We start from the raw sequence: 26,822 nt of genomic DNA on the forward strand, positions 1-26,822 counted from the left end.
TGTGCCAACTTCTGACTCGAGTTGGCGTTCTTGTGGGTCACTCGCCACTTCAATGTTTTATGGGGTTTATGTGCAGGCATGAAATAGCAACTTTTTTTACACTTTTGCTTTGATATCTGGGATCATTCTGGGAACTCATCTGCAAGTCTGCTTATGTAGTCTTAGGGAATGATTGCCATTCCCGCTGTGAGGATAGCGGATAGTTTGAGACTTCCTTTTTATATGTGGAGGTCATTTTTTTCCTAATGCTGTATCCTATAGTGTAGTGGTTTACGGTGACCTAATAAGTGAAAGGTCCTTGGTTTCATCTTGGGAGGAGAGAAAAATCCCTTGGGAGTTGTATGAGGAGAGTCATCTGGTGTAAAAACCTGCCAAATCAAGGATGCGCAGCTACCTGCTGTGATGACCCCATGTGAATAAGGAAGCAGCAGAAAGTGGCTTTTAATGGAACGTTAAAGAATCCCCAAATGATAGTTGATGGCTTTAAGATTGCTTTGCGGCAATCTTTTGTCCTCTACGCTTGCTCAGACATGATTGGTCAACAATAAAAGCCAGAACGCTTCAGTAAACCAAAAACTTTTATCCTTGCTTACAGATTGTGTATGTTCATATTCTTTATCAAGATGATTGGGTGAGCTGTAGAGAAGCTAGAGTGGAAATTTTCCTTACATTTCAATAGATTTTAAAACAGTTCAGTTATTTTTGTCTTTGTTAGGTGGGAATTCAGATGATAATTATGATCAGTAATACTTCCAGGTCTTTCCATAAGTGAAACTTTTTTTTCCCTTTATTTCTTATGTATATGAACCTAGCTAGTGTATTGTAGATAGAAAACTGTAACAGGAAACACACACACGATAGACAATATAAATGTAAACATGGATACTGAAATTCAATATGTCAAAGGAATGTGAATTATACACTAAATAAACAGTTATAGTGAAGACATCTGTTGGGGTTTGAAGTAGTGAAACCAGCAGTATGCTTGATTGTACTGCAGAAATAGTGTTTGCTTGAGCCATTCCTGAGCATAGAACTCTTTGAGTTAATCGTCAGATAATTTCATGAATACTTAATGTAATAGACAAATGTGTAAAGCTGTTTCTCCCACACTAATGTCCTCCTCCAAACAGGATTAAAATGCAGACTGGCGTTTGTTCATCGAAGCCGACCACCAGTCTGTTAGTATTGTTCTGATTCCAGGGGTACACTACAGTTGTCTTGAAAATCATTAAAGCCGTTAAAAATGACTATCTAAACAAGTGAATAATAGCAGCAGGCATCCTGTGGGCTGCCCTGTTGTAGTCCTTGGAGGATTTCCCTCAAAAATAAATCAGATTATAATGAGGCAGATTGTGCTGCAACAATACAACGAGTGGTTAAACTGAAACGGTAATGCGTCCTCTGAGTTCTTGGTTGCATTTAAATTTCCACGCTTTTCCCCCTGACTGCAGCCCCTTCAGTATGCTAACGCAGCGCTGCCTTCAAAACAAAGCAGAAGAAAAGGTGTATGTCTGCTGATTCACTGTTTATCTCCTTTTTTGTTTTGTTCCCTTTCAGTGTGTCAGATTCTACCCAAAGGCGTTGTCTCTGTGATAGGTCCCGCCTCCAGCCCCGCCTCTGGCTCTACTGTCAGTCACATATGTGGGGAGAAGGAGGTGAGCGTGGAAGATAAACATGTCTCATAGCTTTTCCCGTCCTGTTTGCTACCATTGCTGCTCATGTAGGTCTGATGAATGTTGACTTGCTTGTTCTGTTTCTTCTGATATAATTAAGCTTCACCCACTACTTCGTGCTGCTTTCTTACTTCTTTTTATTAAATGCATTTTTTGGCGTAGGTCCCTCCGTTTTCTGCCCTTCCCACCTTTCTCATCTCCGTTCTCAGCTTCTAGCTACTCTAATGAATCATCCTTAATCACCACAGATCTGCGTTTTCTTGCCTTTCTTATTAGTTTCCTCTCCTCTCATCAGATTCCTCATGTAAAAATTGGACCTGAGGAAACTCCTCGCCTGCCGTACCTGCGCTTTGCGTCTGTTACTCTGTACCCTAGCAACGAGGATCTGAGCCTGGCCATTGGAGCCATCTTGCGCTCATTCAGCTACCCCTCAGCCAGCCTGGTCTGCGCCAAGGCTGAGTGTAAGTACATGCTGCATGTTGTATAGTTAAACAGTTTATTATGTGTGACTGCGTGGCTGTGTTTGTATTTAGGTGGGTGTAAATGCATCGGCTGTGTCGCTGCGTGCCCGATTACCTCACGTACTGTATGTGTATGTTTGTGTGTATGTGCAAATTGCTCTGTGGGAGTGTTGGCAGATTCACTGTTACACTGTTTGGGCGGATATGACTGTTTGGCGCTGCTGGACATTCATTTTTGACAGTCTGGTCATGAAGTTCTGTCTGTTGTCAGAGTTCAGAACATGGCTCATGCTGCAGCCCTCCCAATTATTACTCATGCTCTTGCACACTGTCTCTTATCCACCTCAGAGGGTTGTTAAGCCAAACCAGTGTAATAAATATTCTTGTTTAAAATGCTTTCCAGTATTGGAGGAACTTAGGGGACATTTGATTTAACTTTGCCCGGCACTCAGAGAGCTTTAACATCACAGGGGATTCAGGGCTTAGCCACTCGCCCTATTTATTTTCATTTTGAAAGAGTGTGTTATTGATTTATAATGCACTCCCCAAACCAGAGCCTAAGGAATTAAAGCGCTTGGCAGGATGATGACTAGTATTAACAATAGTATTGTAGTATTCAAACACTTTGTGATACAAACACTTTTTTAAATAGTAGAGGTGTAATGGTTAAAAAAAATAACAAAAGAAACCCCCGCGGTCTCTTGCTTTTCTGTTTTCCCTTTTTCTGATAACCTCCCCGTTGCTGTAGACATAAAAAGTTAAGTGCAGCAGCTCAGTGCAAGAATGTAAACGCAGACAAAACAGAAGGATTATGTGACAGAGACACCTCGGGAGGAATAAGTGACAGCCGTGGCAGAGAACAGGAGGAATCGCTTCATCATTATAGTAAACTAAAGGGAGAGTATGGCATGTTAGCCAAGCTTTGTGTTGTTTTCTTGGTGGTATAAACAGCATGTGTGTAAATATATGATGAGTAATAGTGGTTGAGAAAAGGCTCACGTGTCCTGTTCTTATGTTGTTTGTGCTAGTTAGCTGTGTGGGGCTGCTGCGGTAGTCTGGTAAAAGCCTAAATGTTTAAAGATTCAAAGAACATAAACTCAGTTTAATACTCAGAATAGGTTTTGTTAATATATACCTCATACATACATGATAAAATGTATCCCCCCTCCCCAATTCTCTTCCTGGATATGAGCTATATACATAAACTTAGCAGGCACTTTATTAACTACACCTGTTAAACGATTGTTAATGTAATTATCTATTCAGCCAATCACATGGGAGCACCTCAGTGCCTTTAGACATGTGAAGATGGTCAAGATGTCCTGCTGAAGATCAAACCGAGCATCAGAATCTACTTGAGTCTTCTTACACAGTCATCTCCAGTGTTTACAGAGAATGATCTGAAAAAAGAGAAAATATCCAGTGAACAGCAGTTCTGGGCCAAGATGCCTGTTGATGTCAGAGGTCACTGAGAGGAAGGTATGCAGAAAAGCATCTCTGAAAGACATGAAACATTGAAGCTCCAGCAGCAGAAGACCACATTGGATGTCACTCCTATCAGGTAAGAACAGGAAACTGTGCATGGGCTCACCAAAATTGGAAAACAGAAGAATGGACAAACTGGTTTCTTCAGCATGACTGTACTCAAATGGCCTCCACAGTCATCAGACTTCAGTCCGATAGAGCACCTACTGGCATGTAGTGGGATGGGAGATTCACATCTTGGATGTGCAACTGACAAATCAGCAGCAACTGTGTGATGTTATGATGTTAATATGGATAAAAATCTCTGAGAAATGTTTCCAGCACCTTGTTGAATCTGTGCCATGAAGAATGAAGGCAGCTCTGAAGGCAAACGGGAGCCCAACTTGATACAATTCAATGAGCTCTTTCTCCAGTTTCTAATCTCATTTATTACAGCACAATGATCAGGTTATAAATTATGGTCTTCATTAGAGTCACAAAGGAGGGTGATTCAGAAAATGCTTTGGGGCGGGCTTACATTGTGAGTGACAAGTCCACCCCCTGCTTGTCATGTCTGCTTTCAAAACACCAAGATGGTGACAGCAGAAATACTCGAGACTTCACTGACGGGGTGGTTGTCCTCACCGTGTCTTTGTCCTTCTTTTATATGCAGTCTATGGATATGATGCAAAGATGTGGCTCAGAGATCAGTGTATAAATTGAATCATTCCACCCCTATTAAATACATGACAGAATACGCCTACGCTCTCTGCAAATCCTAATTTTTCCACCGAACCTTTTGTCCACTTCTCTGCAAAAATGAGTTGGTATAATTTGTTTTGCAGCTTTTGACTCCTCACACCAGCCACGCAAAACCGTCCAAGAACAGAAGGGCACTTACATAAAGAATTAGTGGGACCACTGAAGTCTGAACACATCCCTTGGCAGTGTTAAAAGGGTAGTTTTGACAAACAAAAAGCTCTGACATTATGAAAAATTGATTCAATCACTGAGATGCTTTCATTATCTTTCCAGCAGTTAGCCAGCGGTCCCCTGGTTTCCTGAAAGTAAGCTGAATTCCTTGTGGACTTGTCATTTCATTGAACCAAGAGAGCTTTGAAATGGCATCAGACACCTTTTTCAGTTTTGATCATCTGTTGAATGGGTAGATAAGAGCCTTGTCTTTTACCGGGCTTTTTCTCTCATAATAATTAGAGGCGGCAGATCGCCTGATAGTTACCGTCTGGGTCAAAATGCACAGCTTTTACTGGTGGAGAAACTGAGGAGTGCATTTTTGTGTAATATATTTGGCTTGAAGGTGATCTTTACAAGGTTATCGCACTCACAGACTCTGACCCACTTGGCTGCGCTATCTATCGCCGTGGAGCTGGTTGCCATGGCTGCCGAATAGGTGCTAACTGCCACTCAACAGGCTTGTTCCACACTCTGAACAACTGTGTGGGTGTGTATGTGGCACTGTTTGTGTGTGTTTGATGTCATTTTTCTGAGTGTTTGGTTCACTTTGTCTGTACATGTGCGGCAGCGCAGGACTGTGTGTGTGTGTGTGTTAACTGTGTGTCTGCACACAGGCAGTGGGTTTTGGGTTACTTGTATGAATGTCAGCGTGTGCTTTTGTGTGCGGCGGCTCTGCTGTGGCACTGCAGAGGTTAAACATCAGACAATGTTTACCACTCAGCCCACTTGTTTTATTCATCATGTTTACACCAGTGTAAAGTGAATTCTGTCTTTTAGTTTTTATTTATTTTTTTGGCAGCAAAGTAAGTAATGCGCAAAGTCACACATTTTGCTTACACCCACCAAAAATGTAGATCCTAATTAAGGCGTGTATTTAGAATCGGGTCAGTTTTGCAACAGCGTCCTAATGGCTTTAATCTAATTTGTCCGTCTTTTAGCCAGATATTCTGTTAAATGAGTCAGAGATTTTTGGGTCATTTCCGATGAATCCTTCTCTCGCTGTGCCTGGGTCAGTACTTGCTATCTGAGCCTAATTCCATTATGCAGTTTTCATGAGATGGATGAGGTTAAGGACAGCGAGAGGGAGAGACTGAGCACAAGGAGCAGGAGGAGACGGTGGCAGTGTTGGAGCAAGATGGATAAAGACAGAGAGAAGTAACTAGAGCACAGGGCTAAGACAGGAGAGATAGAGAGGTTAGAGCTTCTCTGCACGAGAGAATATGTGAACGAGGGAAAGTGAGAGAGGGGACTAGAGGAAGCTGTAAAGTGCATTGATTTTTTTTCTTCTTCCCCCTCCTTCCTCAAACTAATTAAAGTTTTGGCCTGGTTCAGTGATTACCCCACTGCTTACAGAGGCTTTCTCCTGCTGAAGGGCTCTGTGTGCTACCTCTTCCCTCCTCTGCTCCTTTCCCTTCCCTTCCCTTTGTCCCACAGATGCCTGCCCCACCATTTATTTACATAGCTAGGGGTTCTTTACTATGGAATTACAATTAGGAGGCATCAGAGCTGACTTTCTAGTAAAGGCTTATTCCACCCATGTTGTCAAGTGAGTCTTGACATTGGTTGGACTCATATTCAAGAGGAATTTGCTTGAAGTGTTTTAAGTACTTTATTCCAGTCTTTCTGCTTCTCTTTCTGCCCATCTTGTTTTATTTTTTTTGCCATAGGTTTTTATGATTATTGCATGTCCAGTTTTGCTATTGGAGTGTAAGATTTTCCATTTTTCGAGCACATACTGTTGTAGTCAAAGTGCATAGTGTACATTACTCAGAGATCCGAAAAGCATTAACTGAAGGATGAGACAACGCAGGCAAAGTGCATTACAAAGCACTCAAAGAGCACATAACTCTGCTGAGGCTGCACGACCTTCTGAATTTATTATTCTATTAATAAAATGTTCGGAAATTTGTCATGTTGATTGGTTGATGGCGTCCATCAATTTTGGAGGATACCTAAAACCTGTCTGGGAATATTAGGGCTTTGAACAAAAATAAATTTCTATTGAGGCAGACTCACAAGAACCAAGTTGTGTGTGTGTGTGTGTGTGTGTGTGTGTGTATGAGTTATGTTATGTCCTCCTGCTGCAGAAACATAGACTGCTCAAATGGCTTTAGGTTTTGCAGTATCCTTTCGATATAGATTTATATACAGAGAACTGCATTTCTTTTCTGGTTGCAGTAGTATGATGCATTTAAATGCATCAATCCATTTATGGTCTTTATCAATATTTATCAGTTTTGTTAAAATATTATCGAGGAAAAACATACAGTACTGTGCAGAAGTCTTGAGTCACCCCTCATTACTTAATGTTGCTAGGAAAATGGGAAATAGGTGCAGAGATTTGCTCAAACATATGTATTCATATGTTGCTCATATACATCCTCCTGAGAACCAGCCTATTCATTTATGTCCTCTTTGGGTTGTATCTTTTGACCTATTTGAGCTACCCTACCCCTAAGTCACCTAAAAGTTCAATGGGAAGGTTTGTTTTTCCACTGTTCTCAGGAGTATATGCATATGTATGTTGCACATATATCTTTGCAAGTACATGATAACGTAAAGTCTATAAGGCAAAATTGAGTTTGTGCAATTTTAGAGAGCTTTAAAGTTAATATTTAGTGTGACCACTTTCAAGCTTATGATTTCTTTAAGTAGTCTTCAGGAATAATTCTCCAGGCTTCTTGGAGGACATTCAAAGTTCTTCTTTGGATGTTGGCTACCTTTTATTCTTCTCTCTTCCAAGCTGATCTCACACTGCTTCAGTAATGTTGAGGTGTGGGCTCTGGGGAGGCCAGTCCATGACTGATAGCGTGCCATTGTGTGTTTTTCTGTCTGGGTTTGGGTAAACATTCAAATTTGGATTAATCATTCCACAAGACCTGTTATCACTGATATTCAGTCCAGTTCCTGAGTAATTTGGCGTACCTCAGCCTTGTTTAACTTTGTTAAGTATGGCTTCTTGACAGCCACCCATCCACTGAGGGCATTTCTGACGAGGCTTCAGTGAACAGTAGATGGATCAGCTTCATCTCTCAGGTCTTGGTTCAGATCTTTGATGGGTTTTTTTTTAAATTTTTTTAACAATATGACTCTCTGGTACTGTTCATCAGCTTGAGATAGTTTTTTAGTCCTCCACTTCCTTTATCTTTCTTGAGGACACACTGCACACCATGCTGACATTGATAATCAACTTGTTGGTACAAAAATACAATTTTATGCCTGTCAAACTATGTTATCTTTGCCATGTTTCATAGGTTTACCTGACAAATGGGAACGACTTTCTGTGCTGTTGTGTCAGGCTGCCAACAAAGTGCCTAAAGATACAATTTAAGATTAGTTTTTGCTAATCCCAAAAAGTTGAGTCTGTTCATCTGGACGTAACATTTTGAGTGGGAGAAACGTTTCGTCACTCATCCAAGTGACTTCTTCAGTCTCAGCTGATTGCAAGTTTCCCCAACCTTATAAAAAGTACCTTTGCACAATGACTGAAATTTGCCCACTGAATGAACTATGGGCTGTGAGGTCAGTTCCTTGATCATTAATATGCAAATTGTCATAACCATTGATCAAAGACCATCGTTTTTGCTAAATTGTCTGTTATGTGTAGATACAGCACTGGTTCAGTCCATGAGTTAGAAGTCTTTTGAATGGTTTGAATGGTTCATAGGTGTGTGTTAAGTAACAAAAAACATTCCTGTGAAAGCTCCCAGATACAAGGACTGGACTGAAAAAGAGTGACAAAGCAGCCAATGTCCAAAGAAAAACTTCAAAGGACTTTCAGGAGAACTATTGAAGAAAACCATGTTAGCAGATTACAAGATAGTCTATCTCCTTGGAAGCAAAGCATAAAGAAACGAGGGCTGATTCAAGATTTTTTTTCACAACACCGTAAATATAAAATCTAACTACACGTAGTGAAGATAGAGGTGAAAAATAACACAAATCCCCATAACTTGTTAAAATGCATATCTGCATCTTTTATGCACGTCCAGATTGATGGAATAACCTCTGCATAACAATTGTCCCGAACATCCCTGGGTGTAAACAGACGTACCCTGAGCTGACAGATTCATCTGGAGTCATAGATTTATTGGAAAATAAATGCAACCTTTGAGTCACAGTTGAGGTGTTACGAGAGCACGGTGGCACTTATCAGCGTCGAAAACAAATCACTTGTTTTTCCGCATAATTCTTCTCCATATTTCTGTAAAATGCCGTATGTCAAGTAGGTTGTTAACTAAGAGGGAAACAAACAAACAAGGCAGAGCTGATAACAAAAATCTTTTTTGTCGGAATTACAATAGATAAAAAAATAAGTCCTAGTGAGAGATATGGTTAATGGGAACACGCGGCAGACTTCATATTAAATGATATTTCATTTCCTGGGGATTTAGACAAACCATCAATCATGCTTCGCAACGAGACACTAATATATGACCATTCCAGGATAAATCAGATTTTCAAATGTCCTGCATTGGTTACGTTTTGAAAAACACGAGTCGTATCTACTGATACAGACACTGATGCGCGCCTCGTTCATGTTTTCGTTCTCCCTCAGGCCTGCTGAGATTGGAGGAACTGGTTCGCCGCTTTCTCATCTCCCGGGAGACCCTGTCAGTCAGGATGCTGGATGACAACCTGGACCCTACGCCGCTGCTGAAGGAGATCCGTGACGACAAAGTGGCCACGATCATCATTGACGCCAACGCTTCCGTCTCCTATCTCATCCTCAAGAAGGTGAGTTCTCAAACGTCAATACGTTCCCCAGAGCCACCTACACATTTTCAGGAGTCGAAGCTACTCTTGCATACAGTGCAAGCAGTATGTCTCAAGGGGGTTCGCGTATATCTCTCTTTTATGTACCCACATGAAGGGCATGCGGAGCTCACCATCTGTAAAATAATAAAACAACTCGCTCAGAGCTCCACAGGCTACACATTTGTTGTTGTTACTGAATTAACATCTATTTTTACCTTCTCTGCCCTCCAGAGCTGCATAGGGAACAATATTTATGCGTGTCTGCCAGCAACGATCACTTACATTCTTATGAAAGTATTTGACAAAAGAACATCTTTTGCTGGGATGTGGTGCAGATGTTACCCAAGCTTGTTCTGATTCATGGTACGGCTTGTAATGCCGATAGCCAGCACAGTGAGTCATGGCTTGAATGCGTATGGGATGTTTTTACTGGGCACATTTGAGCCGCTGTCCGCCCTCAGCGAAATGTCCTAGTGTTAGCCTGATGATGTAAAACTGTGATTAACGTATGCTCTCTCCACCCCCTCCCCACTTTTCTCCCTCACATCCTCTCCCTTTTTGTACCCCGACTGCTTCCTTTCCTCTCTGCCTGTCCAGTAGCTCTCCTCCTTTGCCCCCTCTTTGCCTTTATCAATCCGTCCATATCCGCATTCTCCACTTTTTTGATCTTATTTCCTCTCCCTCTCTCTTTTTGTCTCGCAGGCGTCAGAGCTTGGGATGACATCAGCATTTTATAAGTACATCCTCACCACAATGGTAAGAGTACGCAAATTGTTCCCTTTCCCCTCTTCTGTCCTCTCTTCCTTCATTTTTCCTCCTTCCTCTCTCCTGCTTTTCCTCCTCTTTCTGTCCCTTTATGAGCCAGCAAAGGTGTTAACAGGAAGAAAGTACTCAATAGGTGGAAGTACAGAGAGGTGAGGAAATAAAGAGAGAGGAGATAAAGATGGGAAGAAGAAAGAAGAGCGAGAGGGAGACATTTGAAAAATGAACGAATTACTGTATGAAGATGTGGATGTGCAGAGGAGGATGGTGGGGAGGAAAAAAGAAAATAAAGTGGGGGTCTGGGGTGGAGGTGATGACAGATGTGATGTGCCCTTTTTCTTCTGCCACCCGCCACCTTCCTGAAGCTTGCGGTGTTTTCATCCTTCTCCTTGATATGCTCCCCTCCTTTTCAAGCGTTTGAATAAATGTACCATTTTATGTTGCGCGTCTGATTTTTATTTTTTCACTTTCCTCTCTCTGCCCTCTGTGCGGGATGTGGTCCTGTGCTTTTAGATGTACTTGTATGCATATTACTTTGAAAAAAAAAGAAAACTCGGTTCCATTAACCTCTATTTTCCTTGTATCTCAGTCTCCGCCTTTCTTCTAGCTCTCCATCAGAGATTAGATGGTGTCACTCCCCGTAGCCTCTTTTTTTCTTTATCACCTTCTTCTTTTGCACAGTATTTTTCTTCTGTGCTAAGATTTGATAGCCTGTCAACATCACCCTGTCACACACCTCAATTTTCTATTTTTCCTGCAAACACCCTCCCCACTCCTCCTCCTCCTCGTCCTCTGTAGGACTTCCCCCTGCTGAGACTGGATGACATAGTCGATGAGCAGTCCAACATTGTCGGCTTCTCCATGTTTAACACCACCCATCCCTTCTATTTGGAGTTCATCAGGAGCCTCAATCTGTCTTGGAGGGAGGGCTGTGACCTAACGTACCCCGGCCCTGCGGTCAGTATCTCGAGCCCATGAGTACTCATGCATGCTCGCTATTAGAGCTAATGTTTTAATGCTTTGTTTATATGCCACACAGCATTAAGCTACTTTATTCCTCACACTGATTCATGGAGCACTTAAACAACTCCAGCTAGTCTTTTGCTTGTATTTAATAGGTATTGATGTATCCATCTTTGTTTCCTCCCCATTGGTTTACTCGAACCTCTACATCTTTTCCCTCCTCTTCTTATTTTCCTGCCTTCTCCCCCCCATTCCTTGTTAATCTTTCAATCCTCTCTGCACCTCTCATTCCTGTTAACTCTTTTTTTCTCTTTCTCTCTTCTTGTTTCTATCCATCTCACTTTTCCCCGCCTCCCCTCTCCACCTTCCACAGCTTTCTTCAGCGCTGATGTTTGACGCCGTGCACGTGGTGGTGGGGGCAGTGAGGGAACTGAACCGCAGTCAGGAAATTGGAGTGAAGCCACTCAGCTGCACCTCACCTCAGATCTGGCAACACGGGACCAGTCTTATGAACTATCTGCGCATGGTAAATCTCCATATTTACTATATGTCCATAGCAGGAAACAAGATAGATATCAGACATCAGTTTAATCTTCTTTTTACATTCACGCTTTTCTTAACATCCTTGAGTAAACTGTGACTCCTATTTATTAACGCTAGTAAGATTAGTGTTGCTGCAATTAGCATTTATTTTTAGAGCAGGTTAAACTTGAGAAAACACAGAAAATACTGTTTTAAAATTGCTATTCTACAAAGCCTCAGGTGACATCTTCAATTAGAGCTTGAAACAGTTACAGCACTTGGAGTACTAAGTCGATGGAAATAAACCTACCATAATTTTTATAGTCAGTTAATTATTGGAAAGACTAAATATGAGCTGTTTCCAGCCATAAAAAATTGAGGATTTTCCTTATGTGAAATTAAACTGACTCTTAATGCTTGGGAATGTTGGTTAGCAAAAACGAAATATCATTTTGTGACCATCTGCCGCTCCCATCAGCGCGTTAATGATCCACCCCACTCGCTGCTCACGATGTGGATTTTGATCTCAGACACACACCTGTCACATTTCGTGCCTGTAACTAGGTTACAGTGTTGGACAAATTATTCAAAACCTCCTTTATGATGTTTTCTGCTAGAGCTGAGTTCTCCAGGACTACATTTGGAGAACACACACAGAGAAAAACAGACTCCCAGGGGAAAAACAACAATAAGCAGTTAGTTTGATAAGTATTTGGAAAATAACACAATTTTTGTGATTGTGTCGTTGTACACCGCCACAGTGGATTTTAATTCAAACAATTAAAATGTGATTGAAGTATAGACTTTAAGCTTTAATTCACAGGGCTTAACACAAATGTCACATTAATTGTTTAGGAATTACAGACACTGTCATACACAGTTCCCCTTGTTCAGAGGCTTAAAAATAATTGGATCAAATAACACAATTTCAAATTTGAGGATTGCTTTTAATACATGGCTGAAAATCCTTTGACTCCCAGATATCTGGAACCCATGGACATCACCAAATGCTGTGTTTCCTCTCCCGGGATGCTCTGCCATGGTTTAACTGGAGCCACCTACACTTGCTGCTTGTTTGTGGGGCTCTCTGCGCTTGGTTTTGCCTTCAGTGACTGAAACACTGCTCTGATTACCTGTAATCACGAGATTTGGAGACTTGGCTACTCACAAATATCCCATTTCTTTGCCTTGGAAACTCTTGGGATGCTTTTGCAGTTTGCTTCGGGTCATTATCCATTTGTGCAGTGAAGGACCGTTCAATCAGTTTTGCAGCATTAGGCTGAATCTGAGCAGAGAGTGTAGCCCTGTACACTTCAGAATTCATCCTGCTACTTCTATCTGCAGTAACATTATCGATAAACACCAATAATGTGGTTCCCATGGCAGCCATGCATGCTCATGTCGTATGCTTCAGATCATGAGCTGTTTCTCAGTTCTTAAGTTCTTCATGTTTCATCAGTCTGAAGAATGGTTTTCAAACCTGTGCAAACTCTTTCAGATGTTTTCTTTCCAATCTTGCCTTCTTGTTCTTGAGTGTAACCAGTAGTTTGCAGCTTGTTGTAAACCCTCACAAAGGTCTCTCTTGATTCTGTCTTTGATAATGACACGGCTATTTCCTCAAGAGTGTTCTTGATTGGTTTGATGTTGTGAAGTTGCTTTTCTTAACCAAGGAAAAAATATGCTCATCTACTTTATCTGCCTTTCAGGCCTATTATTAATAATGATAATAGTAATAAAAACAATAATGACAATAATAGCTATTTTTATAGCACTTTTTACCGTTGCAAAGTGTTTCACAGTTTGAATAAAAACCATGAATTAAAGATCAATATGAATGTTGTAGCATACAGACACATAGTCAAACACTCGGTCTTGCATTCATTAATACAAACACACTTCCATACACACATTAGATGTAAATTATGGCCAAAGAAAGATGCTTTTTCAGATCACCTCTCTGACTTGCATTGGCATCTCGTTGGACCTCATACTGAGAGTTCAAGAAAACGGATAAAAACTACAATCAACCTCCACTTTTATCTGCTTAACTTGTCAAAGGAACGCGGCTCATCTGGCAATGAAAACTGCTCGTCAAGCATCCAGTTACCTTTGGACCTCTGAAAATGTCAAATAAAGGCTGTAATTTCTAAACAGTTAATGTAATACTTATTTAAACTCTTTGAATTAAAGCTGAAAGTCTGCACTTTAGTCACATATTGAATGTTTGATTTAAAAGCCTCTGTGTTTGTGTAAAGACCCACAATTACAAAATCCTCCAAAAACTTGCCACAAAAACTTGGTACTTTGTAGCATGGAAAAAAACGGAATGAAAAATCAAATAAATAGACTTATTCAATCTCCAAACATAGGTGTAGTATAAAGACACGCCACAGTGGTTTCTACACTGTCAAGATCACATTTTACCATAAAGACACACAAAAGAAACAGACAGATAAAAATGATGACTTCTCCTCTTCATAGTGATTAAAAGCAGAGAAAAGCAAAGATCCTAACACTTGAGAAAGGATTGCATTAGCAGCATGTGTTAAGAAAAGACTCATAATTATTCATGACTCGTCATTTTGTTTAGTTTTCTTTTAACTGAAATATTGATAAATGAGAAGAGTACGGCTGAAATGTGTATCATCCTCATCTCATGTTGCATGTAACCTCTGTGTTTTGTTGTTCTTTGTCATCTCCCATCTCTGGTCGTCTGTTTCTCTCATCGACGACCTGTTGTCAAGGCAGCTCGAGTCCCATCTCTCACTGCCCCCGCCCCACCGGCCCGACATCTGTCTTTGTTAGTCAACATCATGGTGTGCTCCATCTTCAGCGCTGCGCCATTCATCATAGTTCTCGCTTACTGTGCCAGCACCTGGCTTTTGAAGAGAGGGAGCTGAGCTGTGAGCTGCAGGTCTGAGTCTTATTAGAGAGCTCTTGACCCTCTCTGCTGCTCTGCCTGAGCCTCTCGTCAGTCAGTTTCTCCTAGTTGATCCAAAACTGATCATCCTTGTCTAGTCCAGCCTCAGATGCTTTCTCTGCCTGTCTTAGTCTTTTTCCCTCTCTTTCCTCCTGATCACTGGTGATACTATCTGTCTAACCATGACCGCTAGTGAGAAGAAGTATGTTTGCTTTATACAGAATGCTGGCTTAGTTTATTTCTCCACATCTTTTCATGTTTTCTATGTTCTCCACTCTCTGTTTTTCTTACCTTTCCTTCTCTCCTTCATGCTTCTGTCATACTTCCTCACCTCACTCTCTGTCTACCTGCCAGGTGGAGTACGATGGTTTGACAGGGCGAGTGGAGTTTAACAGCAAAGGTCAGAGGACCAACTACACCCTGCGGATCCTGGAGAAACACAGAGGAGGCCACAAAGAGGTCAGAAGTCACCTGCTATCATGCAGCAGCCAGGTCACATTGCCCTCAGGTTCTGGGTTAGTTACAGGTCACTTGTCTCATTTCACAAAGCCGGCAGTGGTGTTTAACACCGAGGTCAGCCTCATCACAAACTCCCTGATAGCAACCATATCTTTACTCTGTGATATACGTTTTATCTGACAGCATTTCACTTTTTACCTGCTGTCAGATGCGGCTCATGTTTGAACAGTGGTTTCACTTCGAATTAAATCTACATTTCACTGATTACAAATGTGGAGTAGTAAAGCACGGGAGCTAGTTTCCTAAAGATTTGCTCGATTATTTGTTTTCTGATCTAAAAATATAAAACCTCTGTGTCATAAACGACACATTTATTTTCTTTTTATAGCTACAAACAATAGCTTGACATTGGTTTGTAAAAATCAGTGTTTGATATTTGCTTTAAGCTCAGTGGACGGCAGACAGGTGTGTGCAGCTCTGCTCTGGTGTTTGTTTTTGTCTCGTATAGAACTGGATTTGCTTTAGGCTTAGTTTTAATCTGTATTTGATTTGGACTCTGTCCTTAATTGAACTCTGAGCTGGATTGTAGCTTTCAATAAGCTACACTAATGTGATCAATTGTGGTTCCTTGAAAATCTTGTGCTCATCTTTTTTCACAGAAATGGATCGGAGGTGTAGGTGTAGTCTAACAATCAGTTACATTAAAGGCTGGGCCATGAATCAATATCATCTCCCATTCCCTTTCAACAGAAATGTACCTTCACAGTACGGCCATGTTGGACAGAAGTAGAACCAAAGTTAGCAATTTTAATGAGCAAAGTTTTCACAGTGAAATGCAAATAAAGCACAGCTCATGTGGAGAACTCGGGGAACACTCAATTAAAACAATTAAAACAAAAAGCACACTCTTAACAGAAGTGTCAAAACTTACCTAACTTGTCTTGTTAAAATGAAGAAAAAATGAATTCTGTGCTCCCGTTCCTACTCTAAACAAACCAAGAGTACAGAATAGTTTTTCTAAACAAAGTGTAGCCTTAACTGTGGTAGAAGGAATATCAATGAGCAGAGAAAACAGGTTCACCGTTGGCACGGTCTCCAGGGTGCAGCAACAGATTACAAAACGTCAAAGAGACTAGAATTCACTGACAAGCAGCGTGCACCAAACTACAACCGTCCTCTTGAACAGAGACACGCTCAAAGGGGCGGCACGGTGGCTCTAAATCACAGGAACAAGTGAAGGCACCATTTAGCAGCACACTTTAATCAGCATTTAAAGCCAGAATATGGGAACAAACTAATTAACACTAAAAGTGAAAACATATATTTAATGTGCCCCTGCTTTAACTTTTTTTGACTGGCAGTGTGTAGATATAGTTATTGGAAAGCAAGCACTGAGTATTGTGTATGATACACAGCAATGTGTAGCAGGAAAAACACCGTGTTTACTTGACAATGAATATAATTGAGCAATAGTGTTTGTTTGTTTTTAATTGCTGAATTTGTAAGAATAATGAAAATAACTTTTTAAAGTCTCATTCATTTTTCTACAGCAGATGCTTCCAGTTTGATCTCTTGAACTAGTCAAACACAGGCCACAGCAGATTAGTTTAGGCTAGTTGGACAATGTGCGCTACCAAACTGTTGGCAGGCCCAGCAGCAAATGAGGTGTTCAGGAGCATTTTGGTACATTATTGTGACAATGCAGTCCACATGAGTAAGCTAGAAGGAAAGGTGAGGGCAGGTGGAAATCAAAGTGCATTCCACCTGCATTTACTAAATGAAGTATACACACCACTGCAGCCTCCGACTGAGGGGGAATTACGCTGCAGTTCATTGGCTGGAGGAAACACTTCTTTTTCACCTCCTCTTAATGTCTTCCTGGGCTCTGCACTTGGCCAGCTGTTTTCCATGTTAACACAAAATGCCACCTGCTACATATACTTAGAGGTAGACTTTTACTTAGTTGAGTGTTAACTCGAGGTAATGAACATTTTAACTCTGCTCCTCCCCCCTCTCTGCACAGCGGCACCCACACTCCAGGCAGGCAGCGGTGGTTCACAGATAAAAAAAACTCCTCTTAAATGTCAGGGCAGGATAAAGAGTGTCACAGGAAAGCTGTGATTCTGTCTGTGGAGTCATTACCTCTTCTTTGACCTATTGAAAGATGTACAGTAATATCTCCTGAAGAAATGCCTCTGCGAGCTGCTGTTCCACCCAGCGCATTGGTTAGGTCATAATCACACACTTATGTACCTAAGTGACTTTACAGTCTCCATAAAATGGAAATATGAGAACAGTTTTTATGCAATTTAAAAAAGGTGTGCGTAAGGGAAAAAAAAAATTACAGTGGAACTTCTGATCATGAATGCCTTTCATTACCGCCTTTGCCATCTTGTCCCAGCTCATTGCTCTGCTTATAAACAGGAGCTTTTTTTTCCCACAGTGGTGCATAGTACTGCGAGTACATATACGGCTCCGTGGGGAACAATTAACTCGCTATGCATATGCAGAATCTAACAGTGCGGAGCCCAAGTCCCAAAACATGAAACGTGCAAAAGGTGTTTTGAACAATGAAACAGCTGCTGTATATTATTTATCTAACAATAACAGCTTATTTTTCTCATGCTTCTTCTTCTTGTTAGATCGGTATCTGGTACTCAAACAACACCCTGGCAATGAACTCCACCAGTCTGGATATTAATGTCTCAGAGACGCTGGCAAACAAGACCCTCATTGTCACCACCATACTGGTAAGGTCACGGCTGCTCTCTGACGCTCCACATTAGTGAGATCGGAGTTGTTTTTTTGTTGCTTCGCAGGCTGTGCCGGAGCTCGTGCTGTGTTGTGGTCTGTTTCTGATAATTTTGCTGTCGCCGCTGTAACTGTCATAGAAACTGACAGATCACCGAGGGAGATGTGTAACTAAAAACCAGGCTGCTACAGTCCTGGTCTACTGATTATGTCCAAACCCAATAAGCTGTCTCCTTGTAGGGTTTGGACATATGATTGATATCTACAGGTTGGTGTAGAGATGTGAAAGAAACACCCGGAAAGATAGATTCAGATTCACTGAATCCTAAAATACTGTTAACATCCTGTGATAGCACACTGTGTTAGCTAATTAGCCTTTTCTAAATCAGTCTGCTCTGCTGATATGATTGTTGATGATGCGTAACTGTTGAAGCCAAATTTCATAACATTACTCCGTTTATGGGGGAAATTAAAAATAAACATGGAAAACATCAGAAGCAGCTCGAGCTTTAGGACAAAACAAAAAAGAACAAAAAAAAGAAAGGAAAGGGAAAGAAAACATCTTGTTTCTGTTTCTTGGGTTGTGTCAGATATGAAGATGTTTAGCAGTAAAGAAAAAGCCATTTTGCTGTATTCTCCCAAGATGTAGACGAATTCACTTTTGTTTGTGTGTTAGAGGGTTTGGGCTGGTTTAGACACATGATGCAAGCTTTATGAAACAATTGTTGTTGGTTTTTTTTTTAATGTCAATATATTTGGCGCACTGCTCAGATCTGCAAGAACACTGCCTGCCTTCCCTTGATACCCTGGTTTATCTGCGTCGATCCATTTCGTGGCTAGACAGTGGTTACTGAATGTTTTTTTTCTACCCTTACCTACGTCTGTAGCTATCTTCCACAATCCAATTTATGTCTTTTAAACCAATTTAGTATTGGACTTCCATAACTGTAGGGGACTCACAAGAGGGAGATAAAAATGGTCTAAATTGATTCTGCTCAAGCTGAGATATCTTGACTTTTAGCACTGGGCAAGCTCCAAGAACAACAACTCTAAAATGCCCAAGATGCATCTGTGTATTGTTCCTTTGTGCCATGTCTTTAAAACAAAGCTTTCTAGCCTTTTCAGTTAGGAAATACTAACTAATGCACCACTTGATAAGTAAAATGATTACGATGTTCAATGTCTTCTCTTTTAAGTGCATTTAATTTGAAATGACTGCCAGAGTTATCTTTGAAGACACAAATTCAGGCTTTTACAAAATTGTCTGTGATTCCCTAATAGAAAAGCGCTGGCATTCCCATATCGCTGGAAAAATGGTTATTTGGCTTGTTACGAAGAACACAATACCATACGTGACCGTAGAGTAAATATAAAGCCAGTTAGTGCAGAATAGCATAGCGCAAACACTGCAAAGTATTGAGGTTTCTCACATGACATCATGGACACATTACGCCACCATACTGGATGTGAGAAAACTACTGGTTGCTAGGGAAACCTGTATTACCAGACTGGTTGCCTGTACTGTAGTTCCTGTAGGTTTCTGGCTCTTGCTGGATGAAATTGGTTGCAAAGAAGATGGTGCACCAAAAACTAAGTTTTTGGTGCACAGTTTCTTATCAGGTTGCCATGGATGCCTGTAGCTTTTCACATACTTGCTAGTACTGTACTCACCAAGCGGTAGTACAGCTTGATAAAGCGTGACACAAACCAGAAATAGAGAAGGCTTGCCTTCAAAGTAAAAAGTTTTGCCTCAGCACTGCAGTTAGCGTGTTTCAAAGGGCACAACTTTTACTCCATTTCCAGCTTGCATCCACTTTTCAGTTTCACTACAGCTTGGAGAGTAGCTGTACTGTGTTTATAGGACGTCCGTCACTTCCATGCGAACTACAACTGCAGCAGAATGCAAGTTGTTTTTTTCCCCCAGAGCTGGGTTTGGTGATTTGGCAACTTCCAGCAACCACTTGAAAATGAGATGAGATGAGATGATGAGATAGCCTTTATTTGTCAGTTGCAGTTGCCCACAACCGAGATGACAGACCTTGCCGACCATACATACAATACACAAACATCACACTGGGGAGACAGGTCAGGCTAGGTAGCAAGGGAAAAAAAAAACATCGAAATGTGTAACACAAAAGGATAATACAGGAATGCACAGGTATCAACACACCATAACACAATAAAACACAGACAAGCAACATGGGAGAGTATTCCAGTGTGTACAGCTGATCTGGGACCGCTGCAATCTTCGATTGCGCCTCCAGCTGATCCGGTGTCCACATCGGATGGGAGGTAAGCATGGGAGGAGGCGTTGGATTCGGGGGAGGGAGGGAGATAGTGAGGGCGTATCAGTATCAGTGTACATGTTCTGTGCGTGTGCATGTGCGTGTGTGTATCCCGTGTTCAGCTGAGAGAAAGTGTCACCACGCCCGGTTAAGCGAAGGTCAACAGTGTCCAGTGGACCCAGGTGGCCTTGAAGGAGGGACAAAGAGTTCTGACAACAATCCTGTTATCATGGGAAGAATTTCTTGTTCCAGTCAGCTTCAACCTTGGCAGGCCTTCAGCTGGCGCCAGGGGGGCTGCATGAGTGAAGATGGTGAATGTTTGGGTTTAGTGCGAACAACTGCATCCAATTTTTACAGTTGGTCTAATGTCCATCACTGGTCACCAATTATCTCAATTCCCGTTGTTCTTCTCCAAGATCTTATCCATATTGCGTTCAAAACTCAGTCTGAGTACTCACACCCCTGCCAATCGTCTATCATGTCGGCCAGCCTTACGGGATTTTGAACAGCTGTAGCCGCTTCCTGTTCTTCGATAAGCAAGACCAAGCAGGTCCAAGCCAGCTCCAATCAGCCCGAACTCTGTTATTGTGGTTCCAAATTGGTAGATGTCGTTCATTGTCCTCCATCGAGAGTGTCGCCAGACACACGACACAACCGACCATCGAGTATCCGGCAGCAAACGTCTCCGCAGGACAATCGGGCTCTCCCAAGCCCAGCAGGGTGTCAATTCCGTTACGGGACCAGTTGATCAAATCCATAATTCTTTAGGTTTTAGAGAACAAGACTGAGAAACTCTTTGAGGGTTAGAGTTAGACGAGACTAGACAAACACATAGAAGCAGCAGCAGGGAAGATAAGGGAGGGAGAGGGGAAAGATGCGTCCGCCTCCTCCGAGAGCTAAAGAGAGTCAGGGAATACTCATTTTCCCTCATCTGGTGGTTGCCATATGGTCTAGGCCCAAGTGACTGGGCTTACTCACTTGATCCTTCATTGTCACCATGATTGTCACACCAAAATAGCAGATAAGTTAACATTATGTTGTCAGTGGTCATCTGTCTGCAAAAACCTCAAAATAACATAAGTGAACTTTGAATGAGTTGTAGGTGGAACTCATTATGAGTTTCATCTTGTTTCCGGCCTTTTGCTTAGCTGTCTTTTATTTTAGTGAACTCAGCTCTGATCCAGGCAGATCAGCTGATCTCAGTGCTGGCCCTCTTTGGCTCTACGGTTCACCTGACACCCTCCTACACATCCAATTGGCTATTTCATTCAGGACACGCCATTGAAGCTACTATAGCATGCAGACCAATCCTCAGCAAATCCACTCTTTCTTTCATGCTATATCTGACATAATCAGCGCTGTATCTTTCTTCTTTGATGGCTGCTTTGTTTTGTGCTGAGGTTCTTGCTGCTGCTCTGCGGGCCTCTGACGTTTCACATATGTGTATGAAGGGTGGTGATATCCCACAACAGAGCCATGTCATCAAACATAAAATCCTGCAGATAGAAATATAAATCTCCCTTTGGCTGTAGTGATCCTGACTTAACGCTCTAACTTTTTTCTTTTTTTGTGTGTCTTCATGCCAGAAAGCAAATAAGCATATTCCCCCAAACTTTCAAGCCATTGCTTTAATCTAGCAAATAATCTCTGATCAAGCAGATATTTATAGTTTTGGACTGAGACCTCGTCATGTGTCCCTCATGTTCAGGAGAACCCATATGTGATGCGTAAAGACAACTACCAAGACTTCCAGGGAAATGACCAGTATGAGGGCTTCTGTGTTGACATGCTGAGGGAACTGGCAGACATCTTGAAATTCTCCTTCAAGATCAAGCTGGTGGATGATGGCCTGTATGGGGCCCCAGAGCCCAACGGCTCTTGGACTGGCATGGTTGGAGAGCTAATCAACAGGGTGAGTACTCTCTCTCCCTCTCCAAGTGTTACACACACACAAACACAGACACATGCACATGCACAATCCAGAAACATGCACTAATATTCTAAGCAGTCTCCCTACAAAAGGAGGCGTATAATGAACACACAACTATGTATGCACACACTGCCACACCAGACACACACACTCACACTTGCTCTGTAGCCCCAAACCACAACTCTGCTGTAACTTCCCATGTTTCAAATTGCCCTCAGAGGGGAGTAAGACTCTTATCTAGGACAAAAGCTGACTTGATAATTCCCCAAAAGAGAGTGGTAACATTGCCTAAAAATTGTCTGCACCATCTTTCCTCTCTGTAACCCCCCCCTCCCCATTTCTTCCTGTCCAGGCCTAGTGTGCCTCTGATAGACACTCTGGTTGAGGCAGGCTAATGAGAGCCCCTCTCTGCTTAATTACCATACGGTATACTTCAATTACCAGGCTGTGGTCCCCGTGTGGGGCATGCCACACTGGTGCTCCCCCAGCTCTCCACGCTTCCTCTCTCCCTGCCCTCCCCACTGCCTGATCACTCAGCTCTAATTAGCGGCCCATGTTCATCAATTAGCTTTTAATGGAAGAGATGGAGAGGAGGCAGCGCAACCAGAGACCTGCAAGGTTTTATACAGGTGGAAAGACCAGTCACCCAGTGCTTACTCGCAATTAGCCTCATTTTTATGGTGGGTAATGGGTGTGAGGCAGAGTGCACTTCTGTATGTTTCTGCAAATGTATTTTCAAGTGCATAGTCAAACTTTTAATTTTTCATCATTCAAATCAACATTTTGAACAAGAAGAGTGCTACATTAGTCCATCTATTTTGCACTCCTACCTGACCATTTGTTGTTGTTTTTTTCTTGCCTCTTATTCACTTTCTCTCTCTCTCGCTCTCTTTCCACCAATCTATCTTCACAAATCTTCCAGAAAGCAGACCTGGCCGTGGCAGGTTTCACCATCACATCAGAAAGAGAGAAAGTTATCGACTTTTCTAAGCCGTTCATGACCCTGGGGATCAGCATCTTGTACAGAGTTCAACTGGTGAGGGTGTTATCTAGGCCTGTGCACACACTGGCTGATACTCGCTACAGATCTTGTGCTGGATTTTATTTCTTTTACCTTCACTGCTTTATTGCCAACTGGGTCATACAGAGAACGACAACTTGCACTTGTTAAAATGAGGCTTAAGGAATCTTATCTTCGAAGCTGATGATTGTATGTCTGCAGTATCCTGCAGGCTGCATCCACTAAGTCCACACTGAAATTTATAGGTATAATTCATATTGCTCAATAAGTCAGTGTGCTGTAACTGGGCAACAGCTTTACATTGCTAATGAGGCTTTGGATCTGAGCCAAGTATGCTTCAGCACCAGGCATTGTGAAACAGAGTGTTTATGGATTGTAGCATTAGTGTATCAAAGCACTGCAGACTTTAGTATCAAAGTGCAGTGAAGGACACTGCCCTCCTGTGGTGCAAAGGGGACTCTCCCTGACAACTGAGACATTGAGACCTTGTTTTCTAACAGATTGTAGCTTCCTGTATGTCCATTAGTCACCATCTGTCTCTGCTTCTACAGCTTTCTACTTCTCTTTCTTCTCTTCTATGCACCAGGGTCGGAAGCCCGGTTATTTCTCCTTCCTCGATCCCTTCTCTCCAGCCGTCTGGCTCTTCATGTTACTCGCCTACCTGGCTGTCAGCTGTGTGCTGTTCCTGGCTGCAAGGTCAGTGCATTACATCACACACTGTACTGATTGTCTGCATTTCACATCAGAGCTCCATCATTTTTTATCTTGTTGAACACAAGTCACCTGTCACATATTGAAATTTCTTACCTTATGCAACCTACCGCAGACAGTTTTGACAGAGGTCGAATGACTGATTGGAGATGACTTGAGTGATGTGACAGAGGTACATTACTGTGTTGCAGTTTGTCCTCGAGGTCACCTTACTTTACCTTTGTTTTTCGCATCAGGTTAAGCCCCTACGAGTGGTACAACCCTCACCCATGTCTTAGAGAGCGCAGAGACATGCTGGAAAACCAGTACACTCTGGGAAACAGCTTGTGGTTCCCTGTTGGAGGCTTCATGCAGCAGGGATCAGAAATAATGCCCAGAGCCTTATCCACCAGATGTGTTAGTGGAGTGTGGTAAGTTATAGTATGATTACAATGCATTTGTTTGTGTTTGTCAACCAGTATAAAGTCCACGCCTACTCAGAAATATGTCTTGCATTCATTGTCTCTTCACTCGTAAGTTTGTCCTTCACTGTTTAGAAAGGTGTTTATACTGAGTTGACATTAGTAGGCTGATTACGGATTTATCCGCTGAAGGGAAAAGTTTCTACAATATAAATTTAAGACGCGGCTGGATGTGGAAGTGAGTGAGGAAGAAGGAGTCAGCTACTTTATTGATTTTCTTTTTTTATAACACAGGCACAGATTATTATTCAAAGCAGTATTCAAAGAGTATTTTTCTTGAGGGGATCTTTGCCTTTTTTATCAGACTTTTGAGAAATTGTGTAAAAGGTACTGCATGATGTTCTAGTACATTTTACATGTTGCCAAATGCATGCTAGCAATTATATTTGAACAGGATTTGGTTACGCATAGGTCAGTAGTTTGTGTGGAGAGCCAAACAGGATTTACCTTTCCCATCATTCAATCTAGAAACCATTAGCAATCATAGCTATGATGATGATTTAGCTTTTTAAAATGTATCTGATTTATAAAATACTGAAAAGCACCAAAACCTAGAACACTGGCTGCACCAGAAGGCTGCATAAAAATGGGTTGTTACCCACAGAGACTAAGCGAGCAGAATAGCTGATGCTTGCATGGGTTTTTGCTAAACACAAACCCCCACCAGAAAACAGTAACTACTGAACAGTAGAAGCAGTGAAGATAATAGTAAAATAATAAAATATTAGTAAAGTTTAATATTTAAATCATTTAAAGTTAATTTGTATATCACCAAATCACTACAACAGACATCTCAAGGGGTTTTATACTGTAAGTTAAAATCCGTACAGTATTTTGGAGAAGATCACAGTAATCAAATGACTCCCTGTGAGCATGAACTTTGTGATATTGGGAAGGGAACCTTTAGCAGAGTTGGGGTCAGGAAGGCTGCCGCGATGGCTCGAGGTTGAGGGGAAAGAGAACACAGGGAGACAGGAAAAAACACAGACTAGGAGAGATTGCAAACAAAAATTTGAAATGCTGAATACACACGGGAAGTGAAAAGAAATGGAAAATGGAGAAGAAATACTCAGTGCATCACAGAAAGTCCTGCAGCAGTCTGACCCTATTGCCCCATAACCAAGGGATGGATCAGGGCGCCCTGATCCAGCCTTAACTATAACCTTTAGCCAAAAGGCAAATTTTAAGTCTAATCTTCAAAGTAGAGAGGGTGTCTGTCTCCTGAATCCAAACTGGGAACTGGTCCCAAAGAGGAGAGGTATGAAAGCTGAAGGGTTTGCCTCCCATTCTACTTTTAAAAACGAGGAACCACAAGAAAGCCAGCTGTCTGAGAACGAAGTGCTCTGTTACAATATGAAATTATGTGGTCTTTAAGATATAATGGGGCCTTTTATGATGGGGGATTTTAAATTAAATTCTGAATTAAATAGGGAGCCAATGAACAGAAGGTGGTACTGGAGAAATATGAACTTTTTTCGGATCCCTCTTAGTGCTCATACTGAAGGGGTGTGCATTAACTGGGGATTTTTAGAGAACTTCTTGAGAAACATGACAATAATGAATTTATAAGTACATGAATAATTCTTCAGCATCACTTAGACAGGATATTTTAAATTTAGAGATGAACAGATAAGACCTGCATGTTTGTTTAATATGTGCACTGAAGGAAAGAAATGGTCAAAAATGAGTGTTACTGGAAGCCAAGATAATGCCATCCTGAGTATCTGGTTAGACATGTTCTAATATTTTTGGGGCTAAGTACAATTTAGATGCAGGAATTAGGAGATCATTCACGCATTTGTGTCTTTAAGACATGTCTATAGTTTAACTAGTTGATTTGTATTATCTGACTTCATCTAAATAGCAATGTAAATGTATGCTATGCCTTCTAATAGTAATGTCTAAGAGAAACATGTTAATAGAATCGGTCCGAGCACATAACCCTGCATAACTCCATATTTAACCTTGTGCATGAAGAAGATTAGCCCGAGTTACTGGAGTTGATTCTAACCACTGCAACACAGTACCTAAAATAGCAAAGGTGGGCTCAGATCTCTGTAATAAAATGTTGTGGTCAACAGTATAAAATGCTGCACTGACAAACACAGAGATGAGTCCACTGTCAGAGGCTATAAGAAGATCATTTGAAACTTTGACTAATGCTGTTTCTGTGCTGTGATGAATTCTGAATCTTGACTGAAACTCTTCAAATAAACCACTCCTCTGCAGATGATCAGTTAACTGTTTTACAACTACTCTTTCAAGGATTTTGAAAAGAGGAATGTTGAAGATTGGTCTATAATTATCTTAAGACAGGTGGATCAAGTGGCTGCTTTTAAGTAGAGGTTTAATTACAGCCACCTCAAACGCCTGTAGTACGTAGCCTTTTGATAGAGCTAAATTAATCATATTTAGGATTGTAGCTTTAATTAATGGTAAGACTTCTTTGAAAGTCTTGTAAGAATGGAGACTAACAGACATGTTGATGGTTTAAAGGATGAAATGACTGAAGTTAGTTTAGAAAGATTGTTACAAGAGAAAAAGTCTAAATAAATATCCATAGTATTGGCTGAAAAGAAGGGTTGGATTTTTCCTGTTTTCCTCAGTCTGTGACAAATAGCTTTACAGAGGGCTTTTTATAGAGCAACAAACTGTGTTTCCATGCAAATTGAAGATTTTCTAGATTAGTGAGCTCTTTAGCTG

General features: G+C 41.5%; 1 protein-coding gene across 2 annotated transcripts in view; it reads left to right on the plus strand.

Annotated features, from left to right (window-relative positions):
- grik5 (glutamate receptor, ionotropic, kainate 5) overlaps window positions 1-26,822 on the plus strand; it is a 91,953-nt gene that overhangs the window by 52,234 nt on the left and 12,897 nt on the right. For both annotated transcript variants that reach the window (XM_063486041.1, XM_063486042.1), the window contains exons 4-15: window positions 1,561-1,658; window positions 1,972-2,137; window positions 9,135-9,313; window positions 10,037-10,090; window positions 10,895-11,053; window positions 11,433-11,585; window positions 14,856-14,960; window positions 17,603-17,710; window positions 21,705-21,908; window positions 22,849-22,962; window positions 23,534-23,643; window positions 23,895-24,068. In XM_063486041.1, coding sequence (XP_063342111.1) covers window positions 1,561-1,658; window positions 1,972-2,137; window positions 9,135-9,313; window positions 10,037-10,090; window positions 10,895-11,053; window positions 11,433-11,585; window positions 14,856-14,960; window positions 17,603-17,710; window positions 21,705-21,908; window positions 22,849-22,962; window positions 23,534-23,643; window positions 23,895-24,068 — 1,624 coding nt within the window. The remainder of the gene's footprint in view (window positions 1-1,560; window positions 1,659-1,971; window positions 2,138-9,134; window positions 9,314-10,036; window positions 10,091-10,894; window positions 11,054-11,432; window positions 11,586-14,855; window positions 14,961-17,602; window positions 17,711-21,704; window positions 21,909-22,848; window positions 22,963-23,533; window positions 23,644-23,894; window positions 24,069-26,822) is intronic.

The sequence above is a fragment of the Pelmatolapia mariae genome, linkage group LG10_11 (assembly GCF_036321145.2).
Source record: "Pelmatolapia mariae isolate MD_Pm_ZW linkage group LG10_11, Pm_UMD_F_2, whole genome shotgun sequence".
NCBI classification, from domain to species: Eukaryota; Metazoa; Chordata; class Actinopteri; order Cichliformes; family Cichlidae; genus Pelmatolapia; species Pelmatolapia mariae.